General features: G+C 32.0%; 3 protein-coding genes and 1 pseudogene across 3 annotated transcripts; all 4 read left to right on the top strand.

The window, feature by feature from the left end:
* The first annotated feature begins 6,693 nt into the window (after positions 1 to 6,693).
* LOC108201615 (protein VERNALIZATION 3-like) lies at positions 6,694 to 8,925 on the top strand. Its single transcript, XM_064094326.1, has 4 exons — positions 6,694 to 6,996; positions 7,453 to 7,514; positions 8,192 to 8,232; positions 8,540 to 8,925. Exons 1-4 carry the CDS (start codon positions 6,799 to 6,801, stop codon positions 8,770 to 8,772), a joined length of 534 nt encoding a protein of 177 aa, XP_063950396.1. The 5' UTR covers positions 6,694 to 6,798; the 3' UTR covers positions 8,773 to 8,925.
* Positions 8,926 to 11,922: 2,997 nt separating this feature from the next.
* LOC135149876 (cationic peroxidase 2-like) lies at positions 11,923 to 12,825 on the top strand (annotated as a pseudogene).
* Positions 12,826 to 15,622: 2,797 nt separating this feature from the next.
* On the top strand, positions 15,623 to 16,610 carry LOC108220118 (peroxidase N1-like). Its single transcript, XM_017393799.2, has 3 exons — positions 15,623 to 16,027; positions 16,148 to 16,310; positions 16,413 to 16,610. The coding sequence occupies exons 1-3, from the start codon at positions 15,638 to 15,640 to the stop codon at positions 16,595 to 16,597; spliced, it is 738 nt and encodes a 245-aa protein (XP_017249288.2). The 5' UTR covers positions 15,623 to 15,637; the 3' UTR covers positions 16,598 to 16,610.
* A 3,330-nt stretch (positions 16,611 to 19,940) lies between these two features.
* On the top strand, positions 19,941 to 21,441 carry LOC108201594 (peroxidase N1-like). The gene is made up of 3 exons (XM_017369885.2): positions 19,941 to 20,370; positions 20,495 to 20,657; positions 20,761 to 21,441. Exons 1-3 carry the CDS (start codon positions 19,981 to 19,983, stop codon positions 21,177 to 21,179), a joined length of 972 nt encoding a protein of 323 aa, XP_017225374.1. The 5' UTR covers positions 19,941 to 19,980; the 3' UTR covers positions 21,180 to 21,441.
* Positions 21,442 to 27,841: the final 6,400 nt, after the last annotated feature.

Here is a 27,841-nt window from a genome sequence, read left to right as displayed (position 1 = left end):
AGTTAATTCATTCAAACTAAATTACTTTTATTTTAAATATTTTTCTTTTTCTCAGTATTTTTGTAATTTTTATTTAATTATCATCCTCATTTCATTTAGAGTGAACATCAAATTACTCGTTTTCATCCTATTTCATTTAAATAGGATGAAAACGAGTAATTTGTACATGCTCGATTTATTTACGGAATGTGAGTGCAAACTATTATACTCGTCCCTCTATTTTGATGTATACTTTCACTATTTGCACACATTTAGAGACTCCAATAAATTACAGTTTTATAATAAGTTTTTTTTTAATTTTTAATGAGTTTAAACATCAAATTTTTATTAAATTTTTAGAAATATATTATGAAATTATTATATTTTATACGTATACAAGTGATGAGACAGGGATAACTATTTTATATTGATCGAGCGATTTTATTCTGATCACTATAAATATTTAAAGGTAAGCGAGGGATCGAATAGTGGCGGGGCTGCCGCGTAGGTGACGGATTGGAGTGTTGTATACTGTATACTCCCTACATCCCAAACTAGATGATCCTTTTGAGAAAAAAATATATCCTAATTAAAATTGTTGAGTCTCTCCCTTTTCAATGCAAATTTATCAACAATATTCCACTCTTATCTTTTCTTATTTATCATTTTAATGTACAATGAAGCTAATACAATAGAAAGTCAACCCAATAAATATGGGTAGAGTCGGAAAAAATAACAATCATTTAATACTCTTTAATATGGGTGAAATGAGTAAAAAGCTCATTTAAATTGGGATGGAGAGAGTATTCGTGAGTGCACCTTGTGTTTATTGCTTTGACTAGGCATCAACTTTTTTAAGCTGTGACTCGACAAAAAGTATAATCGTGGTGAAGTTTACGGTTGACAATATATCTACACATCTAAGCTACGATTAACATGTGGAAGACTTTTTTGTCTTTAGTGGCGGATCTAAAATTTTATCAGAGAGGAGTTTTATTAATATTAAAATAAATTATTGAAATTGAATCTGGTTGAAGGGACTGAAAGACTGAGTTACTGAAGTCGAGCAAGGTATAACGGAGTAGATTATTTAGTCAATAGATTAGGTTTGGAACAAAAATGGACGTTCCAATAGTGTGTCCTCCTGCAACACATTTTTGTACTATATCGTTTAGAATATTTATTCTCAGGAATTATGTACTTGTTTGTCGGTCTTTCCATGCGACAAAGAAATTTAAATTTTGAAAAATTGACGATAGAATGCTTGACAAACAACTGGATTCAGGATTAAAAGCGACTTGGGCTCCCAAGTTTGACCATGGAGTCCATAACAAATTATGTACGATTTTATTTGCTTAGATGACACAGTTTTGGGTTTTTAAAATGGGCCTGGTTGCTCTTGGCTGTGGTCATTTTAAAAAAATAATCAAAAATATTGTTTTTTTAATTATTTTATGTTATCGGTTTTTAAAAATACTAGTCTTTAACCTGTGCGAAGCACGGGGTAATATAGTTCGTAATTGATTATTTAAAATTAAAATTTTAACATTATTTTATTAGTATTTTAATATTAATGAATTGAATTTTAATTAAATTATATTGGCCAATGGATTATATTTAAAATTATAAATTTATAATTATATTTTAAACATCATTATAATATTTTTATGAAATATTATATGATAATACATTATCATGAGTGTTTTTAGTATTTGAAACTGTTTAACAATGTATGAGTAATAGACCTCTATGTGTGGTAGACTTTAAAATTATATATTTATGATAATATATTATCATGATTGTTTTCAGTATCTGAAACTTTTTAACAATGTAAGAGTAATAGACCTCTACCCGTAATAGACTTTAAAATTATATATTTATAATTTTATTTTTAACATCATTATAATTTTTTTATGAAATATTATATGATAATACATTATCATGAGTGTTTTTAGTATTTGACACTCTAAGAGTAATAGACCTTTACGTGTGGCAACTTATAGTTGCAGGAATGCAGGATAATACCAAACCAAAAATTATAATTAAAAAGTTGGACTACAAATTATTTTTATATTGGCTTGTTATAGTATGTGTGGCAGACTTGTAATTGCAGGGGATAGTACCAAACCAATAATTATAACTAAAAGGTTGGATTACAAATTATAGCCATGTTGCCTTATTATGGTTTAGTATAGATTTTTTGCATTTGAAATTGTTTAAGGTTATGTTTAATTTAACCAGCGATCTATTTGCAACCAGATACTTTAATTACTAAATTTTAAATTTATATTTCTGATAAGTGATTTAATTTATAAATATTATTCCAAAGTTACGAATCATTTTAATAAAAAAAGGAAAACACAATAATGTTATAAAATAAATTAATTTTTTGCTTTTGTAAAATGCTTGTTGGGGGCAGAGGCATTGACACATTTTATTTCTCCTATAAAATATAATTTTATAAAGAGTAATTTACATTTTTCATCTCATAAGTTTAAGCGCCTTTTCGATTTGGTCTCAAACAAAATTTCATGTCAATACGAACCCTAGTGTTTAAAATGCGCTTCGGTATTCGCCCCTTTTAACCATTTTCTGTCAAGTTGACTGTTAAAATTAACGGCTGGAGGGGTAAAATAATAATTTTATAGAGTTCCTTCTACTGATTCTCTTATACAAAATTAGTGTTTTACCTCTACAGCCGTTAAAATAATAATTTTATAGAGTTCCTTCTACTGATTCTCTTATACAAAATTAGTGTTTTACCTCTACAGCCGTTAATTTTAACAGTCAACTTGACGAAACATGGTAAGGAGGTGCATATCAAAGTGCTTTTTAAACATTAGAGTGCATATTGACAAGAAATTTTATTTAAGACCAAATCGAAAAAAGCTCAAACTTATCAGGTGCAACGTGTAAATCTAGTGATTGATAATTTAATATTTAAAGTTTTATTAATAGCAATTAAAAATAAATTATAAAACTAAATTTTATAACAATTTAAACAAGTGCATGTAAATAAACTATAAAGAAATGAGAGAGACAAATGGAAAGAAAATATTATTATAGTATAAATAACCTATACTTCCTTTGTATCTTCTTTCTTTTAGTTCTTCCAAATAAAATCTAAGAACAAATTCTAAGAAAATATTGAAAAATGGCTGACAATAAGAACGAATAGAATATATTATTATATATATTGAATAAAAGTAGAGTGAATAAATCTTTAAAGATATTGGAGAACAGTCCACCAGAAATAGGCTGCTAGTTGAGTTGAGTCCTTGACTTCAGTTGAACATGGATCTCCAACCCCATATACAAAGTAGACGTGTAGATGCTCAAGAGACAGGGCAGTTGAGGCGATTCGTATTGAACAAAGAAGTTATAACAATTTCTAGCATCTCTTTCAAATGATAATTTATGCTATAAGAAATGGGTCCCACATAGTATAAGATAAGGTTGTGTACTTGTGTCTGGTCTTCATAAAAAGATTTGTATGACTAGCATAGCTCCAAAGCGAATACTTACTAAATGTAGTAAGTTTTTGCCCATCCAATGATGTTGTAAAGCAAGGAAAGATTTTCATCCACTCAGATTCTCTATGCTTTTTCCTTCTTTCTTCTTCCACTCAACAGGCTCGTGGGTCCCACTAAAGAAATTTATACACCGTGACAAAAGTATTATATAGTGTTCTTAACTTGACACGTATCTGATTTCTGCATTATAAATAGGATTTATGCGGTGTTCATGGACACATGCTAACACCATTGGACTTTCAGCATCGGTCAAATAATCTCTAAGACGTCGGTTAAATGGTGTAACAAATCTGGGAGACGGTATAAGTATAGGCCTATAGCGTCGATTAATCTAGCGACGCAAATAATCTCTGGCGTCGGTTAAATGCAGAGGTCCACCATTATTAATCATCATTAAAATATGTGATATTGAATAATTTTCAGTGGTGTGGTTGTTATAAATGTAGGAGTTTATAATTATTAAATAATATAAGTTAATAAAATAAAAGAAATTTATCAAAGTTTTGTGTTTATTGGTGCCCCAATGAGCACATTATTAGAAATACGGTTATAAGTATACTTATTGAAATCAAGAATTTAGATATAAGACTAGTCTCATGTGTCAAAGAGATATGTACATATGACGTAACATCGAGGTTAAGGATATTTTTTTAATTTAGTTAAAACAAAGTACTTTGTCTGTCTCATTTTATATATATATGTCTTTTTTAAGAAAAAAAATCGTCCCAATTATATGTCCTTTTGTACTTTGAACACAAATTTATCAAATCCAATTGATCATATTTGGGTTGCTAATTGCTCCCTCCCTTTCAAATTACATCCACTTTCAAAAAATCATATAGTTTAAGAAAAGTGAATGTTTATAAATTAATTATATTAAATGATCATATTATGTGAAATGAGGTTTTGATCTAGAAGATATAAATGAGAAATATGTGAATTAGAATTGAATTTGGAAATATAACATTACATTGAAAGTTGAATTTCACACGTTATAAACTCTTGGCAAAAGTACTTGTCAACTGTGGTCTCTTACGTGACAAATATGGAAAATGCTAGATGCACAAAATTGAGTACAGAAACATTTACAAAATGAGCATGCGTTAACTTGTGATTGGAATGAGAAATATGTGAATTACAATTGACTTTGGAAATATAACTTTACGTTGAAAGTTGAATTTCACACGTTATAAACACTTGGCAAAAGTACTTGTCAACTGTGGTCTCTTACGTGACAAATATGGAAAATGCTACATGCACAAAATTGAGTACAGAAACATTTACAAAATGAGCATGTGTTAACTTGTGATTGGAATGGACCCCCTGCACATGCATTAATAGCACCAACTAAAACTCCCCACCTAGATTGCCATGTCATTTTGTGTAAAATTATGTACAATTTTGTGTATGTAGCACTACTCAACAAATATTACATACTAGCCTTTAACCCGTGCAAAGCACTTATTATATATAATTTAAATTTTAACATCATTTTATTAGTATTTTAGTATTAATAGATTGAATATTAATTAAATTATATTATTCAACTGACTATATTTTCTCCCGATTACTTAAAAATGGATATATATATATATATATATATATATATATATATATATATATATATATATATCTGTGTGTGTATGTATATTAGGATTTTAGTACATTTAATCCGAATTTAGTACACGTAGATTTAAAAATAAAAAAAATCAAAAAATAGTAAATATATATATATATATATATATATTTACTATTTTTTGATTTTTTTGATTTTTTTTATATATATATATTTGTTTATTTTTATTCATAAATTTGGTCTAATACATAAATTAGAGAAATCTAAAAATTAACACTTCATCTTATAATGTTAATTATCTCTTAAGAGTGAACAAATATTTTTTTGGGGGCCAAATTTTTATATTTATATAAATATAAAAAGAAAATATAATTTTTTTCAAAATTATATACTCCCTCCGTCCCTATTTATCCGTCCACTTTGGAAGTAAATATTTGTCCCTATTTATCTGTCTATTTATACTTTCAAAACTAATTTAATGATAGTTTTTCAAATATATCTCCATAATTTCAATTTTCAAGGCTTGACTTATTTAAAACTTGGTTGAATTCATGTTTTCAAGACATAAAGTAGGGGTATTCCACCATTTTCAAGATATTAATTAGAGGTATTTAATGAAAAAGTTTATACAATCAATTATTCCTTGGTATGTGTTTTTTTTCCCAAAATGGACAGATAAAAAGGGACGGAGGGAGTAATACAAATTATAGTATTACGGAAACCCTAGGGGGGGCCATGGCCCCTTCTGGCCCCTACATAGTTTCGTCCTGCTGTGCATGTACTAATTAACATTAATATACTAATTAACATTAATTAATCCACTTGTTTAGAAATATTTGATAGACTGCATGCAGGTCTTATCTTATTTTCAAAGAAAATAGAGTTTAGTTTTACAAATATATATTAAATTTTTCTTAGAGTTTATTTAGTTTTAGTTAAATAATGAATAATAATTCATTAACATTTAAATTAATTGAACATATTTTTGTGTCGAAATATATATACCCCTACACAGCCTACAGTAGTACACATATTTGATGTGTTTTTAGCATTAATGTTAGTGTGTAGCTTCATGTATTATTAGTAATCTAAACTCATTTTAAAAGAAAGAATTCTAACAAAAAATATTATCTTTACTAATTAAATAACTTGCCATTAAATAACAAATACTTGATAACTATAAGTAAAGTTTAAAGATAACAAATTTAAACACATTTTTTCTATATAAAAATATCATTTTGACAGTATAACTGTCCTGCTATTTATATCATTGCATGGTGTAAATGGATGGGGGACACGACAATTGCTAAGAGGGAATATTTGGTAATAATTTATTCCGACATGTTTTTAGAATATAATTTCATGATATTTTCCTAAAATTTTCTTTTTATAATAATATTTGATGTAAAATTTTAAAAAAATATAATGAAATTATATTTTAAAAATATCACTAAATGGGTGCAAATAATAAATATATATACTATCAGTTTGAGATATACATAGGTATAAGTCCCACGTGGGCCGGGACCATTGCCATGTAGCACTCAGAGCAGTATATAAGTAAGTAGAGTTGGCACAGATGGAGCATGGATTTCATAGCCACTAGATACACTAGTGAGTTGCTATGTATAAGTTAAACACACTTGCGTAGACACTTTGAGTTTGACATACTCTCACGCTCACAACATAAATATCTTTGCCATTTTAATTATGCCGCCTAGAGGCGATCCTCTTGTTGTTGGTAGGGTTATAGGGGATGTTTTGGATCCATTCACCCGTTCCATTTCTCTTAGTGTGATATATAACAACAGAGAAGTGAACAACGGCTGTGAGTTGAGACCTTCTCAAATTATCAACCACCCAAGGGTTAATATTGGTGGAGATGATCTCAGAACTTTCTACACTCTTGTAATCCTCCTTCTTTATACCCTTTTCTCTCTCTCCCCCCCCCCCCCCCTCTCTCTCGTATGCCTCTCTCCCTCTCTGGTCTTCTCTCTCTATCTCTCTCTCCCCCCCCTCCCCCCCTCTCTCTCTCTCTCGTATGCCTCTCTCTCTATCTCTCTCTCTCGTATGCCTCTCTGGTCTTCTCTCTCTATCTCTCTCCCCCCCTCCCCCCCTCTCTCCCTCTCTGGCCCTCTCTCTCTATCTCTCTCTCGTATGCCCCTCTCTCTCTCATGCATTTTTCTACTTGGTCTTCTCGTGTAGCTCACTCCCCCACACACTTACCCAGCATACTACTTTATATCTTCTTCTCATCCCTCACACACACAACTTCATATCCTCAAACACACACATCACATAAAGCTATGCATATTATTATCATTATACAAACATGCTAAGTTGTATCATTAAATCTGATTGCAGGTTATGGTGGATCCTGATGCTCCCAGTCCAAGTGATCCAAGTTTGAGAGAATACTTACACTGGTAAGTACGATTAATCCTTTACAATTTTCCTAAGTACTCCTAATTCTTAACAAATAGAAAAAAATCATTTCAAATTCTCAACGTACAGTGTGATGAATTAATAGTACAGTATGGTATGGGCATTAGCCTAAAGTAAAAGCTCTGCTTGACATCTCAATCTCCACATAACTCCTTCCAACACATGAAAAAAGTATTACTAATTTGAAAAACTGAAACCCATGTCACTGGATTTATGTAGCTTACGTGCTACAACACAATCACTTGCTCTAGCGATATCGTTCTTGCATCTCTAATGGGAAGTCGAGGATTTAAATATTATAATTTTGAATCGATTAATGGTCAATTACAAAAACAAAATTCATGCGTTTTTTCTTTTAAAGAAAGAATGATCAATGTGGATGATAAAATGATGTATTTGCCGTCGCACTTATTACTCGATTTTTAATAAAATTTACATATTCGACGTGATGGATAATATTTAACATCTACAACAGTGATTTGTATTCAACAGGTTATTTGTATTCGACGTAACTAATAAATTTATCTAATTTCTGATTGAATATGCCCGGTAGGATCATAGGATCATATTGTATTGTTAACTAGAATCCTCTTCACTCCAGCTTGGTTATGTAAATTCTTCCTAACATGTAGAATTCTTCTCTATGCCCCTGATTTAGGTTGGTCACTGACATTCCTGCTACAACTGGAGCACATTTTGGTGAGCACTGAACTTTAAACTCCTCTTTTCCTCTGTTCTCTAAACTATTCTAACCAGCTATTCCTTAGGCATCCCTTATTGTATAAACTTGTGAAATTTGGATGTACTCGTTTGCAGTTAAGATATACGGTATTATATGATCTTTAGAAAAAGGCTTGACATGTTTCTCGTAAGATATCAGTTGATCCGTAAACTTAGCATTTGTTATAATCATGCCTTGGGGTGATTTTTCCATGCATTTTAGTTAAATTTAAATTACCAATATCTTCAACATGAAGCGAGATTGATGAGCTAATTTGATTAATAGGCCATGAGATGATGTTCTACAAGAGTCCAAGACCGTCGAGTGGAATCCACAGATTCGTTTTCGTGTTGTTCAAACAACTGGGACGACAGACAGTCTCCGCTCCACCAAGGCGCGAGAACTTCAACACCCGAGACTTTGCAGAACAAAACAATCTGGGTTCGCCGGTAGCTGCCCTCTATTTTAATTGCCAGAGAGAGACTGGTTCTGGTGGCCGAAGAAGACCACCAAATTAGAGACTCTTGCCGCGTTAATTATTAGCCTGCATCATGGTATCATAGTTGATCTGTTAGCTAGGGTTACTGCGACTTGCAGGCAGAGAATAAATTCCATGTTACATTTGTATTACCAAGTGCTATAATAATCTGTATTTTGCTGCTCATAGTAAAAATGCGTTAATGGTGTTATCTTATTTATTTTCGTTTTTAATTTACTTAAATGATTAATGACTGAACCATAATGGATGGAGTTTATGTATTAATCCGATCAATTTCAAGATAAAAATAATTTAAAATTAGTATATAACTCGACTTTCACTTTAATCTGATCAATCTCAATATATGGTTCGCCTCAATAGAACAAAATGAGAAGTAGCTTATGACCAACTTCTGGAAGATACATAATTGACTGCATTGATCTAGAAAAATAATTTAAAATTGGTTTATGAATTGTGACACGATACTGAAGGTTAATTAAAGATGTTAAAAATTGCTGTCCTCAAAAGATCTTAGCTAGCTTTAAATTAGTTCCATGCACGATCCCCGGGTATTTTTGATTTTTACGTCGTCTTTACATTTTAACTTATTTTGTTAAATATATTAACAGTGTATTTAAGTATTATAAATAAAATAAATATTTATTCTACGTATTGTATAATTAAATCACATAAGTTGCAAATAGAGACTCAATAAGTTATTAAAATGAGTGAGAGAGGGGTTTCAAGTGATTTTCCCAAGGTTGTAAAGTTTTCCCTACAAGTTTTGCATGACAAATCGACAATCTTGTAATAAAGAAACTCATCCCTTCATTCGCAAAAATAACCTAGCAGAGCGCTTTCTTTTTCTTTTTTTTTTCTTTGACACAAAAGCACTTGTCCGTAACTGAATACACCGATACTCCCAAGAGTTTCATTCATTCAAAAAGCTTATTATCTAATCGAAAAGCGTGAAAATGTCTCCAGAAGAAAAGAAAACGCTCCAACTTATAAGATCACGGAAATAAATACAATCCATTAATAACAAGAAAATAATAATAATAAATTTAATTATATTAAATTCAGTATAGATTCTCAAAATAAGATAAATCCAATATAATTTATCAACAAAGAAGATAAATAAAAGGAAAATAAAAAAATATATCTAACCAAAGGGAGGCCCTTTGGCTAACGTTGATGGCCTCCGAATATGCCTCGCAGTGACTCTGAAAGGAAGAAATCTGAATTCCAATTTTCATTGTCTGTTGCCCGGTTGTGTCGTTTAGAATCCAATCTTCTTTCTCGGTAGAATTTGAGATGGTGATTTATGGGTTTTATTTTAAAATCGGTAACATCATTCTTTTAATTTATTTGTAATCAAATTCTCTCCGTCTCTTTAAAAGGTACGTCTTTTCTTGATCTTTTCTTGATGTTTCTCGTGTGTTTTTGGTTTGTTTTGTTGGTTTTTTCGGTGATCGAATTCATTTGTAACTTCGTTGGAATTTGTTCGGATTAGGTTGTGAATTTTGTTGAGTTTGGTGGCCTAGATTTTTCAAACATGTTTTGTCTTCGCCGGATTTGTTGTGGCCGGTCATAGTATTGATGGAATTCGGGGTTCGTTTTAATTTTTTATATGTGTTTTTTGTATACGTGTTCTTTGTGTTCTTGGTAGTTCTCGATTGATAGATGTGTTTAGTGTGTGTTTGATCTTCTATATTTAAAATTTTAGTTTTTTAAATTGTTTTTAGTTGCATGTACGAATAGATTATTGATTTGTTATGATTTGAATATCGATTGATTTTAATTATGGTATAATTTTATATGTTATACATGTATATATTTTAGTGTGCAAGAATTTTGGATAGGAAGAAAATAAATTCTTCAGTTATACATCAGAAAGAATTAAATATTTGTGTAATTGTGTTTTTATATTTAAATATATAGAGTTTATTTGATCGTACTCATGTTTTTAAAATATGTGTTTGGTAAGTGTTTTTATTTGCATTTATTCGCCTTAATTGGCATATTAAATTTGTTGATTTATTAATTATTAATGAGATATTATTGTGTGCCATAATTGATGGCTCTTATTTACGTCTTGATATTGTTCAAGGAGATTGTACCATTTTTTGATGGCCATAATTGGTGGCATATATTTTGGACCATTATGGGTTGGCATGATTATTGTCCCAGACGAATTTGTGCGGAAAATTTTGTTCTTTGATTAATAATTAGAATCTATTAATTCTTATACTTTGTGATGCTATGATGACTCTTTGTTGATTAATTGGATTATTAAAAATGTTGATTGTGATATATATATTATTTAAATTTTAATAAAATAAATTTCTTAAAGAGAAGGTTTTATTCTTTTCCTAACAAAAAGTTTAAATTTTTTTGTTTATGTATGTTTGTTTCTCGTGAGAAAAGATTAGTATGTGTTGTGATTTTTTTAGTATTGTGTGTCTAACCAAAGTTATTGCTTTGGTTAGACATTATAACTTCTAATATTCTTTTTTTTATCAAACTTCTAATATTCTTATTATTGAATAAGATGTTATATTCTTATATTTTTGTCGGGAATTATATTTCACAATTGGTTTTAGTTTGCCCCTCATATACTTTTTCTCACTACACCAAATATGGCCTATTGCAACCCTAACATACATTTGTGTTGCATAAAATGTTGCAATAGATAAAAAATTTGCTACTCTATTGTAATATTTTGCAAAGTGTTGTATAAAATAGAAAAGTGTTACGAACGAACTTGTCAAAAACAAAATTTAGAACAAACGCAATACTTTTAAAAACGTTACAATACATAGTTTACAATTTGGCTGAAAAATAGGCGGGGGCTTCAAGTTTGATGGCGGGATATGAAATTTTTGTACCAAAATTTTATTACACATAAATTTTATTACACAAAAATTCTATTACAGTATCCTCAACTCTCTCTCACACTATCTCTCTCCACCACTAACTCTCTCGCGCGCATCTCTCTCTCGCTCATCGCTCTCACTCACCTCTCTCACTCAACTCTGTGGCTCATCTCTCTCGCTGGCTCAACTCTGTGGCTGATCTCTCTCGCTCACCTCTGCGGTTCATCTCTCTTTCTCGTCTGCTTTGAAAACGTCTAGAGGAGTGAATTAGAGCTTCGATTTGAGGTAAAACCCCCAAATCTTTTTATATGTATATGTATGTTAGAAGGTAGATTCTGTTTGCATCTTGAAAATTTAGAGCAAATTAGGGCTTTTTTGTATATTTGTTTATATGTCTGTGTAGGATTAGTAGTGAATTTGTTGGTATTGTGACTTATTTAGGTCTGATATTGTGGGTATTGTGACTCAATTAGGTCTGATATTGTGGGTATTGTGACTTAATTAGCATCTGATACCTCCAATTTGCCGAGTTTCACGGACTCAGTCACTGTTCAGAGGAAGAAATTCTCAGACGTAGGTCTCAGCGCTCAAGATCTTGTCACTCTTGTTGGTAAGAGATACTAAATTTTATATTCTCATGACATGCATGCATAATTTATATTGAATTAATCTCACACGTATATTCACATGCATTGCAGGAGGACACACTATTGGAACCGTTGCATGCCAATTCGTAAGTTACAGACTATACAACTTCAAAAATACTAGCGGTGCGGATCCAACAATCAATTCCAAATTCCTTCCTACACTCCAATCTCTTTGCCCGCAAAATGGTGATGGAAACAAACGAATCCCGTTAGATTATGGAAGTGGCGACAATTTTGATCGTTCGTTCTTCAAAAATGTACGAGATGCACAGAGATTTATGGGTATTAGAGGATTGGCTGGACTGACTCTGAATGTTGAGTTTGGAAAGGCCATGATCAAAATGATGAATGTTGGAGTGAAGACGGGGAGTGCCGGTGAAATTCGCAAAATTTGTTCAGCAATTAATTAAAAAGGATGTAGAATTTGGGGGGGTTTCCAAAACCCTACTTTTTTTTAAACAATAACAATTTGAAACTTGAGTAGGGAAGGTTATGTAATATAAGCATGCAATTCCATCTATCAGTCGCAAAATAGTGCTCCCCTCCCTTTACATCTTATTCGAATTTTTCCATGTAATTTAAAATATTTAAATATATTTAAATTTTCCATTTCGTAAATCAACAAAAGTGTATAGTTTATATTTTTGTTGAGATTTTTTTTTGACATAACAATTAAAATTAGATATTTAAACATCATAAATTATGTGAAATAATTGGAAGGAATAATAAAATGGCGCGAAATATGTGTTTTTACACTACAAGAAACTTGTTAATAGACATCATAGGTCAGACATCGGTCAGATTTGCCGCCGATGTTAAAAATGTTTTTAACATCACCCATTCTAGAGGCGATGTCTTTAGCATTTTAAGACATCAATTAAATTTAAACCGATGTCTAAAATATCATTAAAAAAATTCAAAACACACGGCCATCCCTCTCTCCCCTCCTTAGTCAAAAAAACCCCGCGTTAGAACCAAATATTCCTCCGCCTTAGAACATTTTAGGCTTCTCTCCTTCTCTTCAGACATATTTAACATAAAATTAAAATCAAAAATCTAAACTAATAACTAAAATAACTACAACATTTCTTACAAACTCTCTCACTCGACTCTCTCTCTCACTCGACCTCTCTCTCTCGACTATCTCTCTGATCTCTCGACCATCTCTCTCACTCAGCCCACCCACTCACCACCGCTCACCACCCACTCAGCCCGCTCACCACCGCTCACCACCGCTCCGCTCAACACTACTGCTCACTCATCACTGCCGCTCCGCTCACCACCACTCATCACCTATCTCCGGTGTTCTCTACTCTCTACTCAGCTTGGTAAGTTTGAATCGAAGTGGGTACGTCTTCTCTCACACATATCTTATTTCAGACATCGGTTTTTGACCGATGTCTATATATAGACATCACCGACAAAGACATCGGTCCGGAAAGAACATAGACATCGGTTAAAAACCGATGTCTATTGACTGTTTTCTTGTAGTGTTATCATTTAGTTATGATTTAATTAGCTGTCTCTGCGGTTTGCGAGTTTGAATAGAACTTTCTGGAGAAATTTATTTAGCTTTTAAATAAGCTGTCATTTTACAAACACAAGGAGCCCACAGAAAAGAAACGATTAAACCGAATGCTGTACGTTTGTCATGTACTACTAACTCGCGCAATCTGAAACATTTCAGAAAATTGAGTTAGATATGCGGGAGGTAGAATGTGCAGGCGCAGCATATCAGAGTCAACGGATAATTTGATCGGCATTGATAAGGTTTTAGCAGGAGTTTGGTTTGCAAGGAACTGGAAAGTCTTGCAAGAGAATGAAACTGACTCGAGTACATGTTCGAGATGAGCTCTAAACAGATTATGGATTGGCAGGAAGCAAATAAGAAAAATATGATGTCTAGATTGCATTCGAATTGTGATGCGTGATAAATAGGTCAGTTTGTTGGGTGAAGGCAGCAAGCCGGACAAGTGTGTTAAAAGCCCAACCATATGGTGTCTTAATTAGAGCATCTCCGATGGTTGGCACCCTTCGATGGGTGTCAATTTTGACACATAACTCAAAATATTATTTTTTATATTCTCATTCTTCCAAATCATTTCTAGCACCCTTATTTCAAAATACACTACAATGGTTGGCACTCCAAAATGCCAACTTTATTAATAGAGATAATATTCTATGTATTATTGGGACCACAAATCTATATTTTATGTATTATTGGGACTACAAAAGAAGTTGGCACCCTACTTTATGGGTTGCCAACTTTTGGCACCCCAAAGCCAACTCACTTGGCACCCCAATAGCACTCCAACATCTCCAATGGGGGTGCTAACGAGAGTGCCGGTCCATGTCATGCCACATCATCAAAAGTACTATTATATGCCACATCAAAAACCGATGTCTATTGACTGTTTTCTTGTAGTGTTATCATTTAGTTATGATTTAATTAGCTGTCTCTGCGGTTTGCGAGTTTGAATAGAACTTTCTGGAGAAATTTATTTAGCTTTTAAATAAGCTGTCATTTTACAAACACAAGGAGCCCATAGAAAAGAAACGATTAAACCGAATGCTATACGTTTGTCATGTACTACTAACTCGCGCAATCTGAAACATTTCAGAAAATTGAGTTAGATATGCGGGAGGTAGAATGTGCAGGCGCAGCATATCAGAGTCAACGAATAATTTGATCGGCATTGATAAGGTTTTAGCAGGAGTTTGGTTTGCAAGGAACTGGAAAGTCTTGCAAGAGAATGAAACTGACTCGAGTACATGTTCGAGATGAGCTCTAAACAGATTATGGATTGGCAGGAAGCAAATAAGAAAAATATGATGTCTAGATTGCATTCGAATTGTGATGCGTGATAAATAGGTCAGTTTGTTGGGTGAAGGCAGCAAGCCGGACAAGTGTGTTAAAAGCCCAACCATATGGTGTCTTAATTAGAGCATCTCCGATGGTTGGCACCCTTCGATGGGTGTCAATTTTGACACATAACTCAAAATATTATTTTTTATATTCTCATTCTTCCAAATCATTTCTAGCACCCTTATTTCAAAATACACTACAATGGTTGGCACTCCAAAATGCCAACTTTATTAATAGAGATAATATTCTATGTATTATTGGGGACCACAAATCTATATTTTATGTATTATTGGGACTACAAAAGAAGTTGGCACCCTACTTTATGGGTTGCCAACTTTTGGCACCCCAAAGCCAACTCACTTGGCACCCCAATAGCACTCCAACATCTCCAATGGGGGTGCTAACGAGAGTGCCGGTCCATGTCATGCCACATCATCAAAAGTACTATTATTTTACCTTCGTTTCCTTTAAACTCACAATCAACTTATATATAACAACAACACATTACAAACTCAAATGGATTCTTTCCTTAGCAAACTCTCTATTCTATTTGTTCTTCTACTCGCCACACCCTTAGCTCTAGCTCAGACTAGGGTCGGCTTCTATTCCACCTCTTGTCCCAGAGCGGAATCCATCGTTCAAGCCACCGTTAAAAAACATGTTAACTCCGATTCCACTGTTGCCCCAGGATTGCTCAGAATGGTCTTCCACGATTGCTTCGTTCATGGCTGCGATGCATCGATTCTTATCGATGGCAGCAATGCTGAGAAAACAGCTAGGCCAAATCTTTTGTTAAGAGGATATGAAGTCATTCAGGATGCCAAAACACAGCTAGAGGCAGCATGCCCCGGAGTCGTGTCTTGTGCTGATATTCTTGCTCTGGCTGCTCGTGATGCCACAGTCGAAGTACGATAAATGTTTCGAATGTGCTATATTCGCGGTTTTAAGAAAATAATTCAAATATTTCTGCAGCATAATAGGATCATTGTTATATCAGTTCTCATTGTTCCCATGTTTCACATGCAGGTCGGTGCACTGACTTATCGCGTGCCTACTGGCCGGAGAGATGGACGAGTGTCATTGGCGTCCGACACCGCCAATTTGCCGAGTTTCACAGACTCAGTCGCGGTCCAGAAGAAAAAATTTGCAGATGTTGGTCTTAGCGCTCAAGATCTTGTAACTCTTGTTGGTAAGCAATAAGCCAATATTACATACGTTTATAGACACCCGAAATTTTTCTATCTGCATGCATGCAACATTCTAAACCATATAGTACAAAAATGTGTTGCAGGAGGACACACTATTGGAACAGTGGCTTGCCAATTCGTGAGCTACAGATTATACAACTTCACAAACTCCGGGGGTGCTGATCCTACCATCGATCCCTCGTTCCTTCCTACACTCCAATCGCTTTGCCCTAAAAATGGCGATGGAAATAAACCCAATAGTATACGATATTTTTTTTTAATCTTATAATATCAATGACTAACCCAGTAATCATTGATTTCTGTATATATCGATATATACAAATTAAAATAATTTTGATTTTAAGAATTTGATATTCAAATACTGAAAAATTGATATAAAATAAAATATAATGAAAAGACATTATAATTTTGTGATCGATCGGTTTAATTAAAAAATTAATTTTAATTTATCACTACAAATTTAACCCTAGATAGATATTCTAATTATAAGTTATGAAGTCATGCACTATCACAAACTAAAGAGAACAGGAAAGGAGGGGTTTATGGCGTTTAAGTTGGACATGGCTAAGGCTATGACAAGATTGAGTGGAGTTATTCACTTATTTGAGTGCTATTCTACTAAAACTGGGATTTCATGAATGGTGGGGCATCTGGTGATGCAATGTGTCTGTTCAGTCAAATATACGGTGGTGCATAGAATGAAGGAGATGGGGCCAATTATACCAGGCCGGGGTATACGACAAGCGCTACAACAAATAAAGTCATTTATAAGTTATAGTAACAGATAACTTATGAGGGACCACGCGTATAAAGTTACTATGGATTAGTAGAGTTCCGTCTTAAATTGTTACGACGAAAAACGAATCCGTTGTAAGCTTTTTATATATTTTAATATTTTTTCAATTGAAAAAATCAAATAATTATAATACTAGAGTACGATGTCATAAGTTTTTTATAAATATTTTTTCAAATGAAAAATAAGGGAGAAGTGCCGGATCCAAGGACGGCGCTGTTTTTTAGATACGAATTTCTGTCGTAAGTACCCGATTTTATTGTAGTGAAGGTGAGCTGATGACGCCCGTCGCCCCTTACTTTTTCATACTACGTGCATATAGTCTGTCAGCCTTACTCCGTAAACATTTTTTAGGCATTTAACATGAAACTCTCCATGAACATTATATGTCAAAACTCAAAAGCAACTCAGCTCATGTTTTCATCTATTATCACAGCTAAGAAAAATTGCCATATAAAGTGACAAAAAAAAATAATAGATATACATTCTACCATACACACAAATAATATACCTATAGCATCAGAGAGAAATCGTCCTCGATACCTATAGTCCGTGTTGGTTTTGCTGTCGGACACAATGACTGGTTTAACTAAAAAGTAAGCAAAAAAACCATGTGATGGAGTAGAAAAATATGTAATCGTGAATAAGATGTCCTGCAAAACTCAGCAAATAAAATATTTAAGGTGAAATATATATATAACATTTTAAAATTTTCAAATGAAATAGTAATATTTTTGAAATATAATTTGTGAATTAAAATGTCTGACAATAATTTTCTATCGAACATGAATAATCTTTAGAAAACTTTAATGAAATAGCTGTTGCGTAAAAGCTGACTTATGAACAGAGAAGACGAAGACAAGTTTTTGATTAATATCTTTTGTGATCAAAAGAATGATGCAGGGTTCAGATTGAAATTTGTCCTCCCAAAATCTGTCGATGATTAAAAATATATTCAGTAGAATCATTTAAAGACAATATATTTTGTGTTTTAATTCCATCTAAATTAAATATGAGGAGTTCTGTGTTTTATGCAAAAATTTGTATTTTTGCACAAGAGGTATCGAAAACTAACTGGAATAATTACTTCTTAAACTCTTTAATTTATTCTCACACTCTTTTACGAAACCGCTATTTGATTATCACGGCACGTAGATTTTGAGAACAGTCATATACAGCATGCGGTTTTTGCCTCCCTGATAGACATATAGCTCGATCTTATTATTTTATTCGACGTTTGGTTTCTAATACATATTTTTAAATATTCTGACTAGATAACTAAAAATAATTCAAAATTTTAATTTTCAGAATAAAAATATATAATCAATATCATAATTGGCAAAAATATAATAAAAATAATTATATTATCAGATCACTTCACCAGAAAATACGTGTGAAAAATTAAAATGTTAAATAAAACAAATTGAGGGAGTAAAGTAGAAGGCTTGACAAAGAATAGTTAAATACTAGTGCAGGAAGTTTCATGATAATGCAGAGTAAGTTATTCGCGACCCCACACGCATTGCTTTGACTCTTTTGAAAACTTTTGCTGAACCCCGAGTCAATAGTTTCCACCTTCTCTTTTAGTAATTTTTAGTTTTTTAATCATGGAATGCATGCATGTCAGTGTTAGCGGAGTATTTGACACCCTAACAACTTTGTAATAGAAAACATGTTTACGCTATCCATTTGGAGTACTAATACTCCACACAAAATTAAGTTTGCAACAGCTTCGCCATTACTTTAGTTTCCTTGATAGAACGTAACATCAAGGTATTCGCCTGCGTATGCGTTTCACACTTATTTAAGCTTCTTTTCCGGTTCCCACTTCACCATTTTCCGCAAGCACAATGATTTACAACATTTCAAATATAGTTTTGTAAAACTAATTTCAAATTATGTTTCAAGAGTTGTAATATTAGGCTTACACACAAACACACAATTATGTTGTGTTTAGTTGGAGTGGATGTAATAGAATAAAATGAGTATAAATTAAAAAAAAAATGATAGAGATATTATTTATACATGTATGCAGTGTTACAGAAATCGAGAATCGGACTTAATCGGTTGAGCTACCGATTCAGGGATTAATCGGAAATCGGAGATTAATCGCAAGGATTAATCGGAGTGAAAATCGGTTTTGTTTTTATATTAAAATATTATTTAATATTTAGTTATTATTATATTAGCTATTTAGTAACTAATATCTTTACCATATTCATAAACTCTATAATAAACCATACTTAAAGTAATATAGTATTTTAATTTTAATAATTTATCATATATACTTCGATTAAGGAATATATATAAGGATTAATCGGATTTAAAAAATCGAATCGGTGGCCGACCTTGCAGGGGATTTATCGGTTAAATCGGGGATTTTTAGAATACTGCATGTACGATGATTTAAGACCGTAAAATGAATTTCGAGTAAGTCCATAATTGTTGGAATTTTGAATATCTAATCAATAATTATTACTCTATAATTTACAAGAAGGAATTAGTTTCTGAGCAAACTTTTATGTATATATGAGGTAAATGCCAAAATATTAATCCACTGAGTACGTGTCTGAGAAAATCTGACATAAATTGAACTTAAACTATGCAACCGCATGTATGAACATTCATTTGACTCTTCTATCAATCAACGAATCAAACAACTTGGGCAGCCCGAGAGTGGACTACAACTCACCAGTGGACAACTTTTCCAATCCGTTGCCACGTATTTTTCATTGACCCTGGTTCTCTCTGGTCTCCACACGTTTAGCCCATTTTAGCACTTTTATGTCCCTATAAATACACCACCTTCGTTTCCTCTAAACACACAATCAATTTATAACAACACATAACAAACTCAAATGGATTCTTTCCTTAGCAAACTCTCTATTCTATTTGTTCTTCTAGTCGCCACACCCTTAGCTCTAGCTCAGACTAGGGTCGGCTTCTATTCCACCTCTTGTCCCAGAGCGGAATCCATCGTTCAAGCCACCGTTAAGAAACATGTTAACTCCGATTCCACTGTTGCCCCCGGACTGCTCAGAATGGTCTTCCATGATTGCTTCGTTCATGGTTGCGATGCTTCGATTCTTATCGATGGCAGCAATGCTGAGAAAACCGCTAGGCCAAATCTTCTGCTGAGAGGATATGAAGTGATTGAGGATGCCAAAACACAGCTAGAGGCAGCATGCCCCGGAGTCGTGTCGTGTGCTGATATTCTTGCTCTTGCTGCTCGTGATGCCACAGTAGAAGTAAGATAAATGTTTCGAATGTGCTATATATGATTTTAACCAAAAAATTCAAATAATTTATGCTATTTCGAAGTAGGATCATTGTTATATCAGCATCTCATTGTTCTTATGTTTTCACATGCAGGTCGGTGCACTGACTTATCGCGTGCCTACTGGCCGGAGAGACGGACGAGTGTCATTGGCGTCCGACACCGCCAATTTGCCGAGTTTCACAGACTCAGTCGCGGTCCAGAAGAAAAAATTTGCAGATGTTGGTCTAAGCGCTCAAGATCTTGTTACCCTTGTTGGTAAGCAATAAGCCAATATTACATACGTTTATCAGACATCCGAAATTTTTCTATCTGCATGCATGCAACATTCTAAACCATATAGTACAAAAATGTGTTGCAGGAGGACACACTATTGGAACAGTGGCTTGCCAATTCGTGAGCTACAGATTATACAACTTCACAAACTCCGGGGGTGCTGATCCTACCATCGATCCCTCGTTCCTTCCTACACTCCAATCGCTTTGCCCTAAAAATGGCGATGGAAATAAACGTATCGCTTTGGACTACGGGAGCGGTAACAATTTTGATCGTTCTTTCTTCAAAAATGTTCGAGATGGACGGGGAATTCTGGAGTCAGATCAGAGCTTGTGGCAGGACAGTACAACGAGGAACTTTGCGCAGAGATTTATGGGTATCAGAGGCTTGGCTGGATTGACTTTGAACGTCGAATTCGGAAAATCTATGATTAAAATGACGAATATTGGGGTGAACACTGGGACGGCCGGGGAAATTCGAAAGGTCTGTTCAAGAGTTAATTAGAGTCGAACTTTGATATTCCAGTTCTAGAGTTATGAAAACTTGAGTAGGCGGATGCAAAATAAGCCTGCAGTTGTAAAAGCTTCCACGAACAGCAAAGAAAGTTCATTTACAAACAAACACGTATTGTTTGAGTTATATATAAAGAGTATAAAGCGTCTTCAAGAACTAAGAAACAGATGTTTTTCATGTACAATATATATATATTTTTATATTAGGAATGGTCACTTAATGAAATACAATTTATACTTTGCTTGCTGGGCCATATTTATAATTTCCATTTCTTTTATCATTTTAGTTCAGATTATCTTTAGTTAGAGATCTAATCATGTACTTATAATTAAAATTTTACTTCTTGTACTATTATTCCAACATGATCACATAAAAGTTAATTCATTCAAACTAAATTACTTTTATTTTAAATATTTTTCTTTTTCTCAGTATTTTTGTAATTTTTATTTAATTATCATCCTCATTTCATTTAGAGTGAACATCAAATTACTCGTTTTCATCCTATTTCATTTAAATAGGATGAAAACGAGTAATTTGTACATGCTCGATTTATTTACGGAATGTGAGTGCAAACTATTATATTCGTCCCTCTATTTTGATGTATACTTTCACTATTTGCACACATTTAGAGACTCCAATAAATTACAGTTTTATAATAATTTTTTTTTTAATTTTTGATGAGTTTAAACATCAAATTTTTATTAAATTTTAGAAATATATTATGAAATTATTATATTTTATACGTATACAAGTGATGAGACAGGGATAACTATTTTATATTGATCGAGCGATTTTATTCTGATCACTATAAATATTTAAAGGTAAGCGAGGGACCGGATAGTGGCGGGGCTACCGCGTAGGTGACGGATTGGAGTGTTGTATACTGTATACTCCCTCCATCCCAAATTAGATGATCCTTTTGAGAAAAAAAAAATATCCTAATTAAAATAGTTGAGTCTCTCCCTTTTCAATGCAAATTTATCAACAATATTCCACTCTTATCCTTTCTTATTTATCATTTTAATGTACAATGAAGCTAACACAATAGAAAGTCACCTTGTGATGGAGGGAGTATTCCTGAGTGCACCTTGTGTTTATTGCTTTGACTAGGCACCAACTTTTTTAAGTTGTGACTCGACAAAAAGTATAATCGTGGTGAAGTTTACGGTTGACAATATATCTATACATCTAAGCTACGATTAACATGTGGAAGACTCTTTTTGTCTTTAGTGGCGGATCTAAAATTTTATCAGAGAGGAGTTTTATTACTATTAAAATAAATTATTGAAATTGAATCTGGTTGAAGGGACTGAAAGACTGAGTTACTGAAGTCGAGCAAGGTATAACGGAGTAGATTATTTAGTCAATAGATTAGGTTTGGAACAAAAATGGACGTTCCAATAGTGTGTCCTCCTGCAACACATTTTTGTACTATATCGTTTAGAATATTTATTCTCAGGAATTATGTACTACTTGTTTGTCGGTCTTTCCATGCGACAAAGAAATTTAAATTTTGAAAAATTGACGATAGAATGCTTGACAAACAACTGGATTCAGGATTAAAAGCGACTTGGGCTCCCAAGTTTGACCATTGAGTCCATAACAAATTATGTACGATTTTATTTGCTTGGATGACACAGTTTTGGGTTTTTAAAATGGGCCTGGTTGCTCTATACATTGGGATCGGACACGGAGACCAAGAAAAAGTGTAAGAAATGAATAAAGTTAAATGGAAAGTGGGTGAAGTGGGATCCACATATATTTTAATAATAGATTTGAGATAGTGGAGTAAGGTAGTGGGTGTAATAGTGTTTTTATTATTATATAATGGAGATAGTGGGAGAATGTAGTGGGTATAGTAGTTTTTTATATTATAAAAAGTTGCTATTTTGGGAATGTATAGAAATGATGGGACATCCAAAAAATGAAACTGTATAGAATTGATTGGGACGGAGGGAGTAGTCTTTAACCTGTGCGAAGCACGGGGTAATATAGTTCGTAATTGATTATTTAAAATTAAAATTTTAACATTATTTTATTAGTATTTTAATATTAATGAATTGAATTTTAATTAAATTATATTGACCAATGGATTATATTTAAAATTATATATTTATAATTATATTTTAAACATCATTATAATTTTTTTTATGAAATATTATATGATAATACATTATCATGAGTGTTTTTAATATTTTAAACTGTTTAACAATGTATGAGTAATAGACCTCTATGTGTGGTAGATTTTAAAATTATATATTTATGATAATATATTATCATGATTGTTTTCGGTATCTGAAACTTTTTAACAATGTAAGAGTAATAGACCTCTACCCATAATAGACTTTAAAATTATATATTTATAATTTTATTTTTAACATCATTATAATTTTTTTATGAAATATTATATGATAATACATTATCATGAGTGTTTTTAGTATTTGACACTCTCTGAGAGTAATAGACCTTTACGTGTGGCAACTTATAGTTGCAGGAATGCAGGGATAATACCAAACCAAAAATTATAATTAAAAAGTTGGACTACAAATTATTTTCATGTTGGCTTGTTATAGTATGTGTGGCAGACTTGTAATTGCGTACCAAACCAATAATTATAACTAAAAAGTTGGATTACAACTTATAACCATGTTGCCTTATTAAGGTTTAGTATAGATTTTTTGCATTTGAAAATGTTTAAGGTTATGTTTAATTTAACCCAGCGATCTATTTGCAACCAGATACTTTAATTACTAAATTTTAAATTTATATTTCTGATAAGTGATTTAATTTATAAATATTATTCCAAAGTTACGAATCATATTAATAAAAAAAGGAAAACACAATAATATTATAAAATAAATTAATTTTTTGCATCTCTTTCAAATGATAATTTATGCTATAAGAAATGGGTCCCACATAGTATAAGATCAGGTTGTGTCTGGTCTTCATAAAAAGATTTGTATGACTAGCATAGCTCCAAAGCGAATATTCACTAAATGTAGTAAGTTTTTGCCCAGCCAATGATTTTGTAAAGCAAGGAAAGATTTTCATCCACTCAGATTCTCTATGCTTTTTCCTTCTTTCTTCTTCCACTCAACAGGCTCGTGGGTCCCACTAAAGAAATTTATAGACCGTGACAAAAGTATTATATACTCCCTCTGTCCCTCTCATTTCTTTACAGTTACTATTTTGGGATGTCCCTCTCATTTCTTTACGTTACTATAAATAGTAAGTTTTTCTCATCATTACACCCACTATCTTCCTCCACAATCTCATATTTAACAATAAAAACTACTATTACAACCACTACTTTCCTCCACTATCTCAAATCCCCTACTCCCTCCGTCCCTAAATACTTTTCCTGTTTGTACTTTTCACGTTTGCCAACACACACTTTTGATCGTTAATATCTTTCATTTCGTAGTAGCATTAAATATAAGAACTTCACCGTATTAAAGTACTCGTGAATATGAATCTAACAACATCACTCATGACTATATTTAGTTTTATAGATTAGATATAAATTAGTAATTTGTCTCATGTTATGAACAGTACCGACATTACAAATAGGAAAAGAAAAAAGATACGGAGGGAGTATTAAATATTGGTAGGTCCCACAACTTTACCCAATTTTCATCTAATTTTACTCATTTTTCATACATTGTCTTGGTCTCCGTGTCCCCCTCCAATGTAAACAATTGAGGGGGGCGGAGGGAGTAGTGTTCTTAACTTGACACGTATCTGATTTCTGTATTATAAATAGGATTTATGCGGTGTTCATGGACACATGCTAACACCATGGGACTTTCAACACGGGTCAAATAATTTCTAAGACGTCGGTTAAATGGTGTAACAAATCTGGGAGACGGTATAAGTACAGGCCTATAACGTCGATTAATCTAGCGACGCAAATAATCTCTGGCGTCGGTTAAATGCAGAGGTCCACCATTATTAATCATCATTAAAATATGTGATATTGAATAATTTTCAGTGGTGTGGTTGTTATAAATGTAGGAGTTTATAATTATTAAATAATATAAGTTTATAAAATAAAAGAAATTTATCAAAATTTTGTGTTTATTGGTGCCCCAACGAGCACATTATTAGAAACACGGTTATAAGTATACTTATTGAAATCAAGAATTTAGATATAAGACTAGTCTCATATGTGTCAAAGAGATATGTACATATGGCGTAACATCGAGGTTAAGGATTTTTTTTTTTAATTAGTTAAAACAAAGTACTTTGTCTGTCTCATTTTATATATATGTCTTTTTTAAGAAAAAAAATCGTCCCAATTATATGTCCTTTTGTACTTTCAACACAAATTTATCATATTCAATTGATCATATTTGGGTTGCTAATTGCTCCCTCCCTTTCAAATTACATCCACTTTCAAAAAATCATATAGTTTAAGAAAAGTGAATGTTTATAAATTAATTATATTAAATGATCATATTATGTGGAATGAGGTTTTGATCTAGAAGATATAAATGAGAAATATGTGAATTAGAATTGAATTTGGAAATATAACATTACATTGAAAGTTGAATTTCACACGTTATAAACTCTTGGCAAAAGTACTTGTCAACTGTGGTCTCTTACGTGACAAATATGGAAAATGCTAGATGCACAAAATTGAGTACATAAACATTTACAAAATGAGCATGCGTTAACTTGTGATTGGAATGAGAAATATGTGAATAAGAATTGACTTTGAAAATATAACTTTACGTTGAAAGTTGAATTTCACACGTTATAAACTCTTGGCAAAAGTACTTGTCAACTGTGGTCTCTTACGTGACAAATATGGAAAATGCTACATGCACAAAATTGAGTACAGAAACATTTACAAAATGAGCATGTGTTAACTTGTGATTGGAATGGACCCCCTGCACATGCATTAATAACACCAATTAAAACTCCCCACCTAGATTGTCATGTCATTTTGTGTAAAATTATGTACCTAATTTTGTGTATGTAGCACTACTCGACAAATATTACATACTAGCCTTTAACCCGTGCAAAGCACGGGCGGATATATAATTCATAATTTATTATATATAATTTAAATTTTAACATCATTTTATTAGTATTTTAGTATTAATAGATTGAATATTAATTAAATTATATTATTCAACTGACTATATTTTCTCCCGATTACTTAAAAATGGATATATATATATATATATATATATATATATATATATTTGTGTGTGTGTGTATGTATATTAGGATTTTAGTACATTTAATCCGAATTTAGTATACGTAGATTTAAAAATAAAAAAATCAGAAAATTCTAATTTTTTCTGAATATAGCCGTTCGTGTAATACCTTTGAAAGATTTAGTAATCTAATCAATCGAAATTCAACGTAATCTTGTAATCTTGGTTTTTTTGACAACAATAACTTTTAAGATTAGAGTTAAAAAGGATTATGTAATGGTTATATTGAAATAGAACACGTTAAAGTTAAAAAGAGTTATATGAAGGTTCTTGTTAAAAAAAATATTCAAAATTGTATATTTATAATTTAATTTATAACATCATTATAATTTTTTAATAAAATATTATAGGATAATGTATTGTTAGGAGTGTTTTTAGTATTAGAAACTGTTTATAATACTAATAGATTCCACCTTTGTAGACTTGTAGTACCAAAAGGAGAGTACCAAACTAAAAAATATAACTAAAACCTTGGCCTACAAATTATGCTTATTATAGTATAGTATAAATTATCATGCGGTCTTTAAATTACTTAGCAAAAAAATTTGGTCTTTTAATTGCATGGAGACACTCTGCAATCTGCATGTACTAATTAACATTAATATACTAATTAACATTAATTAATCCACTTGTTTAGAAATATTTGATAGACTGCATGCAGGTCTTATCTTATTTTCAAAGAAAATAGAGTTTAGTTTTACAAATATATATTAAATTTTTCTTAGAGTTTATTTAGTTTTAGTTAAATAATGAATAATAATTCATTAACATTTAAATTAATTGAACATATTTTTGTGTTGAAATATATATACCCCTACACAGCCCACAGTAGTACACATATTTGATGTGTTTTTAGCATTAATGTTAGTGTGTAGCTTCCTGTATTATTAGTAATCTAAACTCATTTTAAAAGAAAGAATTCTAACAAAAAATATTATCTTTACTAATTAAATAACTTGCCATTAAATAACAAATACTTGATAACTATAAGTAAAGTTTAAAGATAACAAATTTAAACACATTTTTTCTATATAAAAATATCATTTTGACAGTATAACTGTCCTGCTATTTATATCATTGCATGGTGTAAATGGATGGGGGACAACGACAATTGCCAAGAGGGAATATTTGGTAATAATTTACTCCGACATGTTTTTAGAATATAATTTCATGATATTTACCTAAAATTTTCTTTTTCTAATAATATTTGATGTAAAATTTTAAAAAAATATAATGAAATTATATTTTAAAAATATCACTAAATGGGTGCAAATAATAAATATATATACTATCAGTTTGAGATATACATAGGTATAAGTCCCACGTGGGCCGGGACCATTGCCATGTAGCACTCAGAGCAGTATATAAGTGCATGGATTTCATAGCCACTAGATACACTAGTGAGTTGCTATGTATAAGTTAAACACA

Source organism: Daucus carota, chromosome 1 (assembly GCF_001625215.2).
Source record: "Daucus carota subsp. sativus chromosome 1, DH1 v3.0, whole genome shotgun sequence".
NCBI lineage: Eukaryota > Viridiplantae > Streptophyta > Magnoliopsida > Apiales > Apiaceae > Daucus > Daucus carota.
The sequence above is the reverse complement of the archived record's forward strand: the minus strand, read 5'-3'. Positions and strand labels throughout refer to the sequence as shown.